This window comes from Schistocerca piceifrons, chromosome 4, assembly GCF_021461385.2.
Source record: "Schistocerca piceifrons isolate TAMUIC-IGC-003096 chromosome 4, iqSchPice1.1, whole genome shotgun sequence".
Lineage (NCBI taxonomy): Eukaryota > Metazoa > Arthropoda > Insecta > Orthoptera > Acrididae > Schistocerca > Schistocerca piceifrons.
In genome coordinates, this window is record NC_060141.1 from 148,910,577 (window position 1) to 148,928,565 (window position 17,989).

The 17,989-nt window shown below is 39.9% G+C and overlaps 1 protein-coding gene across 1 annotated transcript in view; it reads left to right on the plus strand.

Moving 5' to 3' along the window:
- LOC124794869 (transcriptional adapter 2B-like) overlaps positions 1–17,567 on the plus strand; it is a 109,545-nt gene extending 91,978 nt beyond the window's left edge. The window contains exon 12 of the mRNA XM_047258548.1: positions 15,936–17,567. Coding sequence (XP_047114504.1) covers positions 15,936–16,049 — 114 coding nt within the window. The 3' untranslated portion in view covers positions 16,050–17,567. The remainder of the gene's footprint in view (positions 1–15,935) is intronic.
- The last annotated feature ends 422 nt before the right edge of the window (positions 17,568–17,989 follow it).

Genomic DNA, 17,989 nt, shown 5'->3' on the forward strand with positions numbered 1-17,989 from the left:
CAATGGCTCGATGGCTGATGCTCACATCATTCATTGCCTGATGGCTGCAGTGTTTTCACTGCCTAGCTGGTGGCTATATCTCGTGCTCTTGAACACGTCCATTCATGCCCTGAGGAGTCGTTTCGTCTGTGTACTGACTCCTTGAGCAGTCTACAAGCTATCAACCTCGTCATCCCTCGGTAGTAACCATCCAGGAGTCCATCTATACTCAGAAACGGTCCAGTCATTCAGTGGTGTTTGTCTGGACCCCAGGTCAAGTCGGAATCCCAGGCAACGAACTTGCCGACAGGTTGGCCAAACAGGCTGCGCGGAAACAGCTTATAGAGATCGGTTTCTCTGCAACTGACCTGCGTTCAGTACTACGCCGCAAGGTTTTGTGGCTTTGGGAGACGAAATGGCATAACCTCAGCATGCACAACAAATTGCGTGCCATTAAGGAGACTATGAATGTTTGGCAGTCCTCCATGTTGGCTCTCAAAGGGACTCTGTGGTTCTCTGCCAGCTCCACATTGGCCACACTTGGGTGACACACGGCTGCCCCCTGCGCCGTGATGACCCACGTCAGTGTCGGTGCAGCGCCCGGCTGACAGTAGCCCATATCTTGCTGAGCTGTCCTTCTTTGGCTGCCTTGCGATGGAATCTTCAGTTACCGGACTCTTTGCCCTTAATTTTAGCTGATAATGCCTCATCGGCTAATTTAGTTTTACATTTTATACATGACAGTGGGTTTTATCATTCTATATAAGTTTTAGTGCATGTCTGTTGCCCCTTTGTGTTCTCCACTCTAATGCTTTTTTTAGGGTGGCTGTTTTAATGTGTCACAGAGCGGCTGGCTTTTCCTTTTTATTCTCGTGGCCAGCCAGCTCTCTTGGTTACCTTTGTGCCTTTGGTGACCATTGTACCTGTAGCAGGATTGTCATCATTAATCCCTCTCTCTCTTTGATGACATTCTAAAAATGATTAGGTTTGTCTGTAACCAGATTAAACATATTACTGTGACATGTGGGTTGTCAGACTAGTTGTTAGAGGCAGTTAACTGAAACTGTGCTTAGCATTTCATTACAGTATTCTTGGCCTTTAATACTTTTGATGGAAGCATAATTTTCCAATCAATATTGGACAAATTAAAGTAATAATCTCTACTGTTACCATACATTTAAAGTATTTCCACACATTAGATTATCTTTGAGTGAAACTGTAAGAGTCATGTGTGCATCTGATGGCTTATAGAAACATTTGATTATTATTGAAAGTCCACTGACCCATATTATCCTTGTCATAAGAGGTCACAGTTGGCTATATTTTGGAAATCACTGGACTTAATGTTTCTGCTAATCACTATAAACACTCCATTGAGTGGGAGATGATTTTTCCCAATATAAGTACCACTTGCTGAAAATTTCTGTAATCTATACTTTGATCTTCAACCATTTCTTGGTTCCTAATATCTGGGAGGGAATGCTGTCTTGAAGGTATATGATGTTTTGTAGTTTACTGCAAACACTCTGGCAATTCAAAACTAGCATTTCACTATCCATATGTTCTACATGATTTGTTTCACTAATTGTGTTGTCCAGTGGAGATGTTTGAATAGGCACGTGGTAGTTTCACCTAACCAAAACAAATAAGTGTGCCACACATGCTGTGCAACTTAAGACATTGATGGCACATTTGATTGGCTCTCCTCCTGTGACACTATTTCTCTTGGAAGGTTCATCACACACCTCAAATTCAAGCTGTCTACAACTGGCAGCCTCTTCTTCCCCCACCCTGCGTGGGGCTCAGAACTCTTATGTGCATGCTTGGTGAGCATGGGACCCCAAGCTATTGTAGTACTTTTTCCTTGCCTGTGTTGTAGTTTTACCTTCTGACTGTATGTTTTCTCTGAATTATTGTGTTAAGAAGATTTTCTTCTGGCAATCTATTTGTAATAAAGTTCCTGAATGTACTGCCCTCCAGGAAAGTTCTCGCACCCAAATTATTCTTGGGACTAAGAACTGGCTGAAACCCGAAGTGGAAAGCTCTTGAGACATTTAGCGAGTCATGGAACATGTATCAGAAAGACAGATTAGAGGCCACAGGATGCGGAGTGTTCATTGCAGTTGACAGAAATTTCTCTCTATTGAGGTCAAAGTTGAGTGTGACAGTGAAGTGATCTGGTTGTGTATAACAGGCGCAGGTCAAACCGAGTAAATTGTTGGATGTTTTTACCAACCACTCAATTCTGTCAAATACCCAGATCATGCAATGCTAGTTCGAGCCAACTTTAACCTACTGAGTATAGACGGAGACATCTACAGGTCCGTTGCAGGGAGCCGCACACAGACAGTCATGCAAAATACTTTTGAACACACCTTCTGAAAACTGTCGTAAGCAACTAACTTGACAGTCCACGCACAATGGAAATGTCTTAGACCTTGTAGTAACAAATAGGCCCTACTTTATTGACAATGTCACTATAGAAATGGGGATTAGCAATCATGATGTCATTGTAGCAACTATGTTTACAAAAGTTAATAAATCAGTCAAGAAGACTAGGAGAGTGTTTCTGTTGGATAGGGCAGGTAAGTAGTTATTACCATCTCTCTTAGACAGATCCAGTAAAGTTGATGTAGAGGAATTATGTGCAGAGTTTAATCAGATTGTAAATTGTGGTCTGGAGAGTTATGTGCCTAATAAGTGGATAAAGGATGGAAAGGATCCATCATGGTTTACTTATGACATTCAGAGGATGCTGAGGAGGCAGAGGCTGTTGCATTCTTGGTTCAAATGATGTCAAGTGAAGGTTGGTAGAGATTTTTCTAAGCTGGTCTAAGGCTTCCAGTCAGTCCCTTGTTGACTAGTCTGGTGTGGCAGTTGAATATACCAAAACAAAAGCCAATGTTATAAATTTCACAGTCAAGAAATCATTCACGCAGGAGAATCATACAAATATACCATAATTTGACCATCATATAGACACCCATATGAATGACACAGTAATAAGCATCCCTGGTGTAGAGAAACAACTGAAAGATTTGAAAGCAAATCACAAGGTCCGGTTGGAATCCCAGTTTGATTTTACAAAGAGTATTGTACGGCATTGGTCCCTCACCGAGTTTGCATTTATCGTGAATATCTCGCCCAGCAGAAAGTCCCAAGCAACTGGAAAATAAGCACAGTTGACTCCAGTGTATAAGAAGGGTAAAAGAACCGACCCGCAAACTTACATACCAATATCCCTAAGTTTGGTTTGCTGCAGAATCTGTGAACACATTCTCAGTTTGAATATAGTAAACTTTCTTGTGACTGAAATTATTATGTCCATAAATCAGCATGATTTTAGAAAGTATCACTCACGCGAAACTCAGCTTAACCTCTTCTCACATGATATACTGCAAACTGCAGATGAAGGGCAACAGACAGATTCCATATTTCTAGATTTCTGGAAAGCGTTTGACGCGGTGCCCCATTGGAGTCTGTTAATGAAGATATGAGCATATAGAATAAGTTCACCGATATGTGAGCATCTTAAATAATAAATCCCAGTATTTTGGCCTTGACAACAAGTGTTCCTCAGAGACAAGGGTATCATCAGGAGTGCCCTAGGGATGTGTGATAGGACCACTGTTGTTCTCGGTATACATAAATAATTTGATGGACAAGGTGGGCAGTAATCTGTGGTGGTTTGCTGATGATGCTGTGGTGTATGGTAAGGTGTCAAATTCAAGTGACTGTAGGAAAATACAAGATGACTTAGACAAAATTTCTAGTTGTGATGAATGGCAGCTAGCCCCAAATGTGGAAAAATGTAAGTTAATGTGAATGAGTAGGAAGATCAAACCCATAATGTTCGGATACAGTATTCCTAGTGTCCTGATTGACACAGTCAAGTCATTTAAATATCTGGGTGCCACATTGCGGAGCAATATGAGATGGAACGAGCATGTGAGAACTGTGTCAGGCAGGGCAGATGGCCAACTTCGGTTTACTGTGGGAATTTCAGGAAGTAGTGGTTCAGCTGTAATGTGACTTCATGTAGGAGACTGGTGCGACCTATTCTTGATTGCTGCTAGAATGTTTGGGATCCGTACCAAGTTGGATTGAAGGAAGACATTGAAGCAATTCAGAGGCAGTCTGCTAGATTTGTGACCGGTAGGTTCAAGCAATACAGGGTTGAGAAAATTTAGAGAACTGGCATTTGATGAAGCTGCGGAAAGATTCTGCTTCTGGCAACATTACATTGCACATAATAAACATGAACATAAGGTACGAGAAATTAGGGCTCATATGAAGGCATACAGTCATTTATCCCTCGCTCTGTTTGTGAATGGAACAGGAAAGGAAATGGCTAGTAGTGGTACAGGGTACCCTCCGTCACGCACCGTATGGTGGCTTGCAGAATATCTATGTAGATGTGGATGTTCTAGGGTGCAGGTCATATGTAATGGCATTGACTAATACATAAATAAAAGATTGCAATCATGATTCAGTCCAATTCTCAAAAGTCTGCTCGTCCTGCAATCTAGTGACGCCTGTTGGTACTACTTGCACGGTGGGTCTAAACAGTATATTTTATTTTCATAATGTTCCAGTCAGTTTAATATGATTTATTTTGTTTGTAGACACGTCAGGAGTCACAATAGGGTGTAGGGCTTTACATCAGGAAAGAAATGGAACCCAGCGTAGTTGCAGTAAGGTATGTAAACGAACGACTGATGTGGATGGATGTGACAGTGTTTAGCAAGAAAATTAGGATTGTGTCAGTATATTCGCATTGTGAAGGGACAGATCAAGATAAGATGGATAGTTTTTATGAGGCACTCAGTGATGTAGTTGTTAGAGTAAAGCACAAGGACAGTGTTCTGCTCATGGGTGATTTTAACGCCAGGATTGGAAATCGAAGAGAAGGGTATGAAAAGGTTATAGGTAAATTTGGAGAGGATATGGAGGCCAACAGGAACGGGAAACAACTCTTGGATTTCTGTGCCAGTATGGGCTTAGTAATCACAAACTCCTTTTTTAAACATAAGAACATTCACCGGTATACTTGGGAAGGCAGGGGAACCAGATCTGTCATTGACTATATAATAAAAGATCAGGAATTCAGGAAGGCTGTGAGGGACACACGTGTATTCAGGGGATTCTTTGATGACACTGATCATTATTTAATCTGCAGTGAAATTGCGATTGTGAGGCCGAAAGTGCAGGAGGTCAGGTCCATAAGTAGGAGGATAAGAGTGGAGAAACTTCAGGATAAGGAAATCAGGCACAAGTACATAACAGCGATCTCAGAAAGGTACCAGTTAGTTGAATGTAGTCAATTACAGTCATTGGAAAAGGAATGGACAAGGTACAGGGACACAGTACTAGAAGTGGCTAAAGAATGTCTTGGAACAGTAGTGTATAAAAGTAGGATGAAGCAAACAGCTTGGTGGAATGACACAGTCAAGGCAGCCTGTAAAAGGAAAAAGAAGGCGTATCAAAAATGGCTACATACTAGAACTCAGGTAGACAGAGAAAGTTATGTTGAAGAAAGAAACAAAGCCAAACAGATAACTGCAGCATCCAAGAAGAAATCTTGGGAAGACTTTGGAAACAGGTTGGAGACTATGGGTCAAGCTGCTGGAAAACCATTCTGGAGTGTAATTAGCAGTCTTCGAAAGGGAGGTAAGAAGGAAATGACAAGTATTTTGGACAGGTCAGGAAAACTGCTGGTGAATCCTGTGGATGTCTTGGGCAGAGGGAGGAAATATTTTGAAGAGTTGCTCAATGTAGGTGAAAATACGATCAGTAATGTTTCAGATTTCGAGGTAGAATGGGATAGGAACGATGATGGAAATAGGATCACAGTTGAGGAAGTGGAGAAAATGGTCAATAGATTGCAGTGCAATAAAGCAGCTGGGGTGGATGAAATTAAGTCGGAACTCATCAAATACAGTGGAATGTCAGGTATTAAATGGCTACACAGGATAATTGAAATGGCCTGGGAGTCGGGACAGGTTCCATCAGACTGGACAAAAGCAGTAATCACATCAATCTTTAAACATGGAAACAGAAAAGATTGTAACAACTACAGAGGTATCTCTTTAATCAGCGTTGTGGGTAAAATCTTCTCAGGTGTTGTTGAAAGGAAAGTGCGAGTATTAGTTGAGGAGCAGTTGGATGAAAATCAGTGTGGGTTTAGGCCTCTTAGAGGTTGTCAGGACCAGATCTTTAGCTTACGACAAATAATGGAGAAGTGTTATGAGTGGAACAGGGAATTGTATCTATGCTTTATAGATCTAGAAAAGGCATATGACCGGGTTCCTAGGAGGAAGTTATTGTCTGTTCAACAAGATTATGGAATAGGAGGCAAACTTTTGCAAGCAATTAAAGGTCTTTACATGGATAGTCAGGCAGCAGTTAGAGTTGACGGTAAATTGAGTTCATGGTTCAGAGTAGTTTCAGGGGTAAGACAAGGCTGCAACCTGTCTCCACTCTTGTTCATATTATTTATGGATCATATGTTGAATACAATAGACTGGCTGGGTGAGATTAAGATATGTGAACACAAAATAAGCAGTCTTGCATATGCAGATGACAGTTGTGATGGCAGATTCGATTGAAAGTTTGCAAAGTAATATTTCAGAGCTAGATCAGAAATGTAAGGACTATGGTATAAAGATTAGCATCTCCAAAACAAAAGTAATGTCAGTGGGAAAGAAATATAAACGGATTGAGTGCCAAATAGGAGGAACAAAGTTAGAACAGGTGGACGGTTTCTAGTACTTAGGATGCATATTCTCACAGGATGGCAACATAGTGAAAGAACTGGAAGCGAGGTGTAGCAAAGCTAATGCAATGAGTGCTCAGCTACGACCTGCTCTCTTCTGCAAGAAGGAAGTCAGTACCAAGACTAAGTTATCTGTGCACCGTTCAATCTTTCGACCAACTTTGTTGTATGGGAGCGAAAGCTGGGTGGATTCAGGTTACCTTATCAACAAGGTTGAGGTTACGGATATAAAAGTAGCTAGGATGATTGCAGGTACTAGTAGATGGGAACAGTGGCAGGAGGGTGTCCACAATGAGGAAATCAAAGAAAAAACTGGGAATGAACTCTATAGATGTAGCAGTTAGGGCGAACAGGCTTAGATGGTGGGGTCATGTTACACGCATGGGAGAAGCAAGGTTACCCAAGAGACTCATGGGTTCAGCAGTAGGAGGAGTCGGGGCAGACCAAGGAGAAGGTACCTGGATTCGGTTAAGAATAATTTTGAAGTAATAGGTTTAACATCAGAAGAGGCACCAATGTTAGCACTGAATAGGGGATCATGGAGGAATTTTATAAGGGGGCTATGCTCCAGACTGAACGCTGAAAGGCATAATCAGTCTTAAATGATGATGATGGTGATGATGAAGATGAAGATGAAGATGAAGATGATGGTAGACATTTAATTCTGAATTAATTTTCCTACTTGCTGCATCTGAATGTCGCCATCTTGTTCTTAAGTTGATAGAAAGGTTGTAACATTTTTACTCGGTATTCTAATACATGAACAGCGACTGAACTTCTCATTTGCAATTCACTTGGTATATCATTACAGTCTCCAATAACCAAATAAAGTATTGACTTGCATTCAGAATCAAGTAATGTTTTTTGAAGGATAACAATTTTGCCTCTCAATATTAGCATCAATAAAAAGCACCATAAATATCTGTATACAGTAGCCATACATGTATGAGAACTTTTATTGAAAATGTGTTTAGATACAACAAGAGTCTATAAGATGATATAATCTAATGCGTCGTCCTCTAGTATTTTACAAAATTGTCAAATTTTAAGCAGAGCAATAGATTGTAGACTGTAGTGGTGGCTGGTTCACAATTTCTCATGTATCCCTTGCATTGGTGCCACGTGAGTCAGATGTCACACGATTGTTTCAGGAAGGGTGACACTGTATTGAATGCTTCATTGTATCGAGAAATCTCAAGCATATTTGAGCATGAGAATTTTTTGCTTCACCTACCCTTCCGAATTCATCAAAATAAATCTGTGTGTGACATCAATAGCCAAAGTTTTATCTGTAAATGTAAAATGACCCTTATATCAATATAGTAATGTAAAAATGTTGATCTCAGCAGCAATCATTTAATGCACAAATATGAAACGAACCTATATTCTTTGACTAATGCTTTTGGGAAAGAAACCTCATCTTATAATCGAGCACATACGGTATCCCACTGGTTATCTAGGCTGGAGATGCTACATAATTCAACTCCCCAAGAGTCCAAGAGAACGGCTTCTCGCAGAGTTCAGTGCTGAGTGTTAGGCTTTTCCTCACTCCCACCAATGGGCAAATGACTTCATTGGATCACTGGTCACTCCCATGCCGTATGTCGATGACTTTTGCTTTTGGTATAACTCCCAGTCTGTAGCCTTGATTGAGTGCCAGGTCCAAGATGCCATTCAAAGGGCGTCCATTTAAACCCCTTCTCACAGCTTCCAGATCACTCTTGCAAAAACTCGAATAACTCATTTCTGTTGTCATACCATAGCCTGTCCTGACCCAGAACTCTACTGGGATACCCAGCCCATGGATACTGTCACACAGTCCCAGCTTTTGGTATTCCTCTTTAATAAAAAGTTGATATGATGCCTCATATTCATTAACAAAAGGCAACTGCAGGCGAAAGCTTAATGCTCTCTGTTTCCTTGCCCAACTCTCATCCATATTTACTGGCGCCTGGTCACGTCTTAGTTGGATTACAGTTGCAAGGTTTATATCTCAGGGGCACTTTCAGCTTTGAAGTCGTTGGACGCAGTTCACCACTGTGCTGTAAGAGTGGCCACTTTGCCTAACATCCTCCTTAGAATGTCCCCTCCCCCCACCCTCCCTTTCTGCTCTGTACACAGACCACGAATTAGGGCAATCTATTTCAAGATCCTAATGTGTGTGGTCCCCATGATCTTTCAGTGACTGTTCCTCACAGTTCTTCAGGAGTGTCAGGGTGGTATATTCATTTACTCAAGCCTTTAAAATCATGGATAGAATGGGATAAGTTTTTACATCTTCCACCAGTCAGAAATAACATTTGTTGCTGGGAACATGTAGGTGGTTTTACGGTGGAGCTGAAGGCCATTAACAGAGTCCACCATTTACTAAACAGATTTCCTTTGACAATATTTTAATTAGTAGTGACTTGATGAGGAGTCACCAGCCTATTGTTTGATGTTATCTTGTCACTCTGTGATATCTGCTATTCGTGAGCTTTCCTCTGCCCTTAGTCACATTGCCTGCTCAGTCATCTTTCTCTGAGCCCCAAGTCATGTGGCTATCTCAGGGAAGGCAGTCCTGACGGTATGGCTGTAGAACTGATTACTTCTCTGATTGTTTGTGACCTTTGGGTCGCTTTGACGATCCCGTTGTTGTTGTTGTGGTCTTCAGTTCTGAGACTGGTTTGATGCAGCTCTCCATGCTACTCTATCCTGTGCAAGCTTTTTCATCTCCCAGTACCTACTGCAACCTACATCCTTCTGAATCTGCTTAGTGTATTCATCTCTTGGTCTCCCTCTACGATTTTTACCCTCCACGCTGCCCTCCAATACTAAATTGGTGATCCCTTGATGCCTCAGAACATGTCCTACCAACCGATCCCTTCTTCTGGTCAAGTTGTGCCACAAACTTCTCTTCTCCCCAATCCTATTCAATACTTCCTCATTAGTTATGTGATCTACCCATCTAATCTTCAGCATTCTTCTGTAGCACCACATTTCGAAAGCTTCTATTCTCTTCTTGTCCAAACTATTTATCGTCCATGTTTCACTTCCATACATGGCTACACTCCATACGAATACTTTCAGAAATGACTTCCTGACACTTAAATCTATACTGGATGTTAACAAATTTCTCTTCTTCAGAAACGCTTTCCTTGCCATTGCCAGCCTACATTTTATATCCTCTCTACTTCGACCATCATCAGTTATTTTGCTCCCCAAATAGCAAAACTCCTTTACTACTTTAAGTGCCTCATTTCCTAATCTAATTCCCTCAGCATCACCCGACTTAATTAGACTACATTCCATTATCCTTGTTTTGCTTTTGTTGATGTTCATCTTATATCCTCCTTTCAAGACACTGTCCATTCCATTCAACTGCTCTTCCAAGTCCTTTGCTGTCTCTGACAGAATTACAATGTCATCGGCGAACCTCAAAGTTTTTATTTCTTCTCCATGAATTTTAATACCTACTCCGAATTTTTCTTTTGTTTCCTTTACTGCTTGCTCAATATACAGATTGAATAACATCGGGGAGAGGCTACAACCCTGTCTTACTCCCTTCCCAACCACTGCTTCCCTTTCATGTCCCTCGACTCTTATAACTGCCATCTGGTTTCTGTACAAATTGTAAATAGCCTTTCGCTCCCTGTATTTTACTCCTGCCACCTTTAGAATTTGAAAGAGAGTATTCCAGTCAACATTGTCAAAAGCTTTCTCTAAGTCTACAAATGCTAGAAACGTAAGTTTGCCTTTCCTTAATCTTTCTTCTAAGATAAGTCGTAAGGTCAGTATTGCCTCACGTGTTCCAGTGTTTCTACGGAATCCAAACTGATCTTCCCCGAGGTTGGCTTCTACTAGTTTTTCCATTCGTCTGTAAAGAATTCGTGTTAGTATTTTGCAGCTGTGACTTATTAAGCTGATAGTTCGGTAATTTTCACATCTGTCAACACCTGCTTTCTTTGGGATTGGAATTATTATATTCTTCTTGAAGTCTGAGGGTATTTCGCCTGTTTCATACATCTTGCTCACCAGATGGTAGAGTTTTGTCAGGACTGGCTCTCCCACGGCCGTCAGTAGTTCCAATGGAATATTGTCTACTCCGGGAGCCTTGTTTCGACTCAGGTCTTTCAGTGCTCTGTCAAACTCTTCACGCAGTATCATATCTCCCATTTCATCTTCATCTACATCCTCTTCCATTTCCATAATATTTTCCTCAAGTACATCGCCCTTGTATAGACCCTCTATATACTCCTTCCACCTTTCTGCTTTCCCTTCTTTGCTTAGAACTGGGTTTCCATCTGAGCTCTTGATATTCATACAAGTCGTTCTCTTATCTCCAAAGGTCTCTTTAATTTTCCTGTAGGCGGTATCTATCTTACCCCTAGTGAGATAGGCCTCTACATCCTTACATTTGTCCTCTAGCCATCCCTGCTTAGCCATTTTGCACTTCCTGTCGATCTCATTTTTGAGACGTTTGTATTCCTTTTTGCCTGTTTCACTTACTGCATTTTTATATTTTCTCCTTTCATCAATTAAATTCAATATTTCTTCTGTTACCCAAGGATTTCTACTAGCCCTCGTCTTTTTACCTACTTGATCCTCTGCTGCCTTCACTACTTCATCCCTCAAAGCTACCCATTCTTCTTCTACTGTATTTATTTCCCCCATTCCTGTCAGTTGCTCCCTTATGCTCTCCCTGAATCTCTGTACAACCTCTGGTTCTTTTAGTTTATCCAGGTCCCATCTCCTTAAATTCCCACCTTTTTGCAGTTTCTTCAGTTTTAATCTACAGGTCATAACCAATAGATTGTGGTCAGAGTCCACATCTGCCCCTGGAAATGTCTTACAATTTAAAACCTGGTTCCTAAATCTCTGTCTTACCATTATATAATCTATCTGATACCTTTTAGTATCGCCAGGGTTCTTCCATGTATACAACCTTCTTTCATGATTCTTAAACCAAGTGTTAGTTATGATTATGTTGTGCTCTGTGCAAAATTCGACCAGGCGGCTTCCTCTTTCATTTCTGTCCCCCAATCCATATTCACCTACTATGTTTCCTTCTCTCCGTTTTCCTGCACTCGAATTCCAGTCACCCATGACTATTAAATTTTCGTCTCCCTTCACAATCTGAATAATTTCTTTTATTTCATCATACATTTCTTCAATTTCTTCGTCATCTGCAGAGCTAGTTGGCATATAAACTTGTACTACTGTAGTAGGCGTGGGCTTCGTATCTATCTTGGCCACAATAATGCGTTCACTATGCTGTTTGTAGTAGCTTACCCTCATTCCTATTTTCCTATTCATTATTAAACCTACTCCTGCATTACCCCTATTTGATTTTGTGTTTATAACCCTGTAGTCACCTGACCAGAAGTCTTGTTCCTCCTGCCACCGAACTTCACTAATTCCCACTATGTCTAACTTCAACCTATCCATTTCCCTTTTTAAATTTTCTAACCTACCTGCCCGATTAAGGGATCTGACATTCCACGCTCCGATCCGTAGAACGCCAGTTTTCTTTCTCCTGATAACGACATCCTCTTGAGTAGTCCCCGCCCGGAGATCCGAATGGGGGACTATTTTACCTCCGGAATATTTTACCCAAGAGGACGCCATCATCATGTAATCATACAGTAAAGCTGCATGCCCTCGGGAAAAATTACGGCTGTAGTTTCCCCTTGCTTTCAGCCGTTCGCAGTACCAGCACAGCAAGGCCGTTTTGGTTATTATTACAAGGCCAGATCAGTCAATCATCCAGACTGTTGCCCTTGCAACTACTGAAAAGGCTGCTGCCCCTCTTCAGGAACCACACGTTTGTCTGGCCTCTCAACAGATACCCCTCCGTTGTGGTTGCACCTACGGTACGGCTATCTGTATCGCTGAGGCACGCAAGCCTCCCCACCAACGGCAAGGTCCATGGTTCATGGGGAAAAGATGGAAAAACATCTGGTTTCCCCATGTAATAGACTCCCCACTATTAAGGATACTACTGCTGCAAGGCATTCCTCCTTCCATTCCTTCCAGATGGAATACACTATCCTATGTTGCCCACGCATACCATATTAACCCATATTTTTATTTTATGTAACTATCCACTGCCACATTGTAGTTGTGGAGCCTTACAGACTAGCTCACATCTTGGTGGAATTTTGCCTTTTTCTGGCTCTCCGTGCTAAGCATGGTCTTCTGTATTCTTTGTCTCTAATATTAGTGGATGACCCATGGTGTTTTTCTGTGAATTCTTCTCTCATATGTAACATTTTAAATAACTTTCGAGTTGGGGTGGGTGGGTTAGAGATGTCTGCCACTGCATGCTAAGTCCTATCTCTTTTGCCAACTGTTTTGGTCATCCCTCTTCTACTGTGTTTTAACTGCTTGTAGGTGCAGTTAGCCTCTTTCTCTACCACGTTCTGTTTTCCATTTTAGTTATAGCACTCTGATGAATACTGGCGTTATTTTCCTTTCTAATGCTTTGACTATAACAGATCATGGTTGGGATGGTTCCTTTCTCACACGAGGACACTCGACTGGTCCCACCCACCTGCTGACCTGTTATTTCCCATACTGTGTTTAATTATTGTCAGTTCAACTGGTTTCCATTACATTTTTAGTCTTCTCAATTTTACTGTTATGGATCTTCCAGCTAGAAGGATTCTTTACTCTGTAACTGCCTACACCCTTAATCATGTTGGTGGGAGGTTGGATGCCGGCAGGGTTTCTCTAACCACATATGAGCTTCAAGAGACCCCTCATCTGCTCTTACCTACATACCAACCTGACCCATATACCTTTACTTGTCCTTAAATTGTTTCTCAGCTCTTGTATCAATATTGTTTCATTCCCTCGATTCAGGCATAAAATATGATCAGATTTCTGGCAGACGTTACTAACTGCAGATGAACTACCTCTTGATCGAGGAACTGATGACCTTGCTGTTTAGTTCCATAACAACTACCACCAGCCAACCAACACACCGACCCAACCTTCTTTTCTCCTCCTGGCTGCTTGGATTCAACATAGGGGAGACTGGTACTTGAGCATGAGTGGTAACACCCAGTGGCTCTGACTCACCAGCATAAGGCAATGCCTCTACTCTAACCTATTCATGACTAATGTGGAGTTAACCTACTGGCCATTTAGTTTCCCTACAGATCATCAGACCAGGGCGTGACACAACAACAATGCTCAGGTGAACACTTAGTACTAGATTAGGGTTCTCTGCAAGCCACATCGGTAAAAAAAAAAAAAAAAAGTTTCAGCTGGAGACTATCCTACCAATACATCACTGATATGATTACAGTGGCCACATGAAGCAATTCAGCAGTTTCCAATGCAGCTTCCAGCTGTTTGCGCACAACAGTCAGCTTCTTCAGCAAGATGCCTCAACAGCCACAATCCCTCATTATCATCGGTTTTCCAGTCCAGTTGCCCAGATGTGGTTTAAGGGTGCTCTCCACTTGTATCTGTCCACATACCATTCTTTTCTCATGACTTTATTCCAGTTTTTTTTCCTATATCCTCCTTCACATGGTCCAACCATCTCTTTCTTGATCCTCCTACCAGTCACATCTGTGTATAGCCATTGTTGTGCTTTCCTTTCCTCGTCCATTCATTTGCCTCCAAACCGTCTCAAAGAGGCCCTTGTTACTGTTTCTTTCAAGGATGTGTACACTTCAGCTTCTTCCTAATTTTTTTGTTTCTTACCTTATCCTTTCTAGTTTTCCGACCATAATTTGTAAGAAATTAATTTCTACAGCTCACGGTTCATTGTTGATCTGTTTGGTGGTTGTTCAGGTTTCTAAACCATTTCATGTTATGGAGATAAAGTATGACTGAAGGAGAGTCTGTTTTGATCTTAAAGCGACTTACTGATTCCACAGCAGATTCCGAACTACAGTATAGAACTGAGCTGATTTTTGAGTTTGGTTATTGATGTGCTATCACTTGAAATGATCCACTCAAGATATATCTATTGGTCTACTATTTCCAGCTGTATATCTAGCAGCTTCTCAGACTTTTAATAGTTAAGTACAAATCAAGAAACAATTTTGTTACCTTAAATAAATCTCGTTGGTGAAATTTGAGATCTTCAAATTTATACAAAGATTATTGTTCCTGCACAACTTAATGAATGCCATCTGAAAGGGATGGTGGTGGCCCTATAGTGCATCCTGTGGAAACTAATGCTAAATGGGGGTGGGGGGTGAAGTACAAATATAGATGCATGTTCCATTAATCATTTCTGTGCAAAACACTTGTTCATTTAGCAATATAACAGGGAAGTAAACCAAAAGATGCTCTGTCATCATGGTTGTTTTTCCTCCTAAACGATTTCAATAATGTATGATTTCTGCTGAAATCTTAGGCATCTGAAACATGTCTACTCTGTCTTTAATGGCCTGTGACATCTGCAGTATATATTTATTATTTGCACATTGATATGTGGTTTGATGTGCAAGTTTCAAGACTAGAAGTCCAAAGGCTCAACATTGTCCAATTCACAAGTGGTCTAAAAGAATTTTTTCAGTCATTTATTGCTTCTTTCACAATGATTTTACAAAGTTGAAAGGTCAGAGGAAGGCAAGGACATATGGACCTAAGTATGATGATGTGTATCGAAGCACTGGCGTTCATGCCAACCTTCAGGTTGAGAACAACTTTAATTTTACTTGTATATTCATTTGCTTTCCACACATCACTTGGAACTGTAGCTGATGACCCTTTTTGTGTATAAATCTACGATAAGTTGTGAAACAAATCATTAGTGCAGATAGTAGTAATCCTTTGATTTGATGACTCCAAAAAGAATAATTTATTTTCCAGAACTTAATATTCACACATACACGGGAAATTGAAGTTTGTGTAGCGCGTTCTAAAGTTAAAGATGAAGAATGTAATGTGTGATTCAGCACAGTAATTGCTTTTAACTTTTTATTTTATAGTAGGTGCATAAAAGGTTGCATGTAACAGTACCTTCTGCACATTAAATATTAAGTGATAGTGAATCTGTACTAAACAGAAACACAAACCTGAAAGATACTGCAGATTTTAAGTGTTATGTTAAAAGCTGCTAGAATTTTATTAAAATGTGTAACTGATCCTGTATTGTTAGTTACTATTCTATTGTGACTCTTGAAATTACTTCACAATATTTAATTCTTTAATTTTAAAGGAAGTTTTTAATCCACAGGAACATGGGAGAAAGGGAGCAAAGAAGGAAGACTTTTTATCTAGTGAAAATTCTGGCCCAGAGACCCAGATCTTACATTACCTTGTTAATAGTGGCTGGATCACTGCCCGCTAAATAATCTTCGTTTAATAAGGGTACAGTTGTGGACCATAACTAAAACATAATGTGATTAAGTGAAGTAGGCCATCTTTCTCTTCCTTTCAACGTATGTCCACTGTTGTTGGCTTATGCATAGACCACTGAACATATATTTACTGTGTACATATATGAACTATGTAATCAGAAGCATTTGGTGATCTCAGCTACCTTTTATTAGCTCATGTAGTACAATTCTTATTAAGTCATTGGCTAGGGGGAGAAATGCACCAAATATTTCTTTCATAGTTATTTTTGATATGCATATTGTCTGTAAGTGTACAGTGTAAAGCTAACGTATAAATATTACCAACTATCAGTAAATAAACCAAATGAAATTTCGTAAATAAGGCAGAGAGAAATCAGTGCCATTAATTAAAATATTATGTACTTTCTGTACATAAGAGCTTCAGTGATTTCACCTTTTAAACAAAAGCCAAATCGTAAAAATAGAGGGACAGGCAGAAGTATAATGCTTTTGGTAGCAGGCCTTCATCTTTCTTTATTTCTTTGCAGATTCTTTGCAACACTGATTGTTTAAACAATAGGAAGCTATTTAATTTACTTTATATTGTATGGGTTGTCCATTTCTTTATGGTCAATATTGATTCCTCATACATGAATTTTGTGATATTTGATGTGGAAACATGTAAGAACTTGGTTGTATATAGTGTACCTGAAATGTGTTGTATATATTTTGTGGAGTTGCAGTTCGGAATATGTTCATTATGTTGTTGTGCAATCACTTCAAAGATAAAAAATTGTCAGTACGTTATTAAACAACTAATACTTCCATAAATGCTATGTAGTGACAGTTTGCAGTTGTTTTAATATTCTGGCTCTTATGCATCTGTTTTGCATTTATAATGCATGAAGTAATGCAGTTTTTTTGGTAATCAGAGAAAGTACAATGTTTTGTGAAAAAATTCATTATCAAGCTATGGCTAAAATGATAACACTGTAAAAATGTTACGAAAATCAAGTGAATAGTGGGCTTCATGTAGTTACAGTCACATGCCCTTATTACAATCTTAATTTCATGTGTAACTCTGTAATATCTAGTCCATGTACCATCTCCTAGTTCTGTAAGTTTAATTTAAATTTATAGACAGTATGCTCTGTCATTAAAAACTTTTACCTCAATGTTGCTTGTTAGTGTCATTGTCAAAGTATACAAATATTATAGGAAAAAGACTTTAAAGCTCTAGATGAAATGTGAAACGAAGTCTGTGACAATACCAATACAATCTGCTGAGCTGTTTCAGAAATGTATTGCTCTTTTTTGAGTTTATGGAGTACAAGTTTGAATCATGGCTTCACCTGGAGATATGACATTTTAGCTTCTACTATATAAATGGAATTAATTCAGTTCCAATTTGTGGCATTTTGAGTAAGAAATATCACATTGTTATCAATTATATATTTGCCAGAAGTGATCATAATAGTAAAAATTCTTAACAATATTGAACTTGGCATGATGCAAATATAGTTGTTTATTATGGCATAGAAATTGACTTGATTTTTTAAAGTTTTTCACTTTTTGTATTACCACCACCATTAGACATTGATTAATGCCATGCCTCGTGACAAAGCAGCTATGAATTAGTCTTAGATGGCTAAACACTCAATTTTTGGTTAAGAAATTATTGTTCTGTTTGCTGGTTAGAAGTCCCATGAAACATGTAGTAATGCATCAATCTCTCTGAACAGTAAAACTGGTGCACTCCTGTAAATCAGTTGATAAGTAAGCAAGCTATCAAACACTGAGTTACATAAAAGTCTTCTGCTCCATACTTACAGGGAAAAACTGCAAATTCATCTTTCTTTTGCTTCCTTTCCAATTCTATAAATACTTAACAGGCTTGCAATTTGCCAGTAACACCTGGAACTCTCAAGAGTGTTCGTTTTACCTTGCAGTG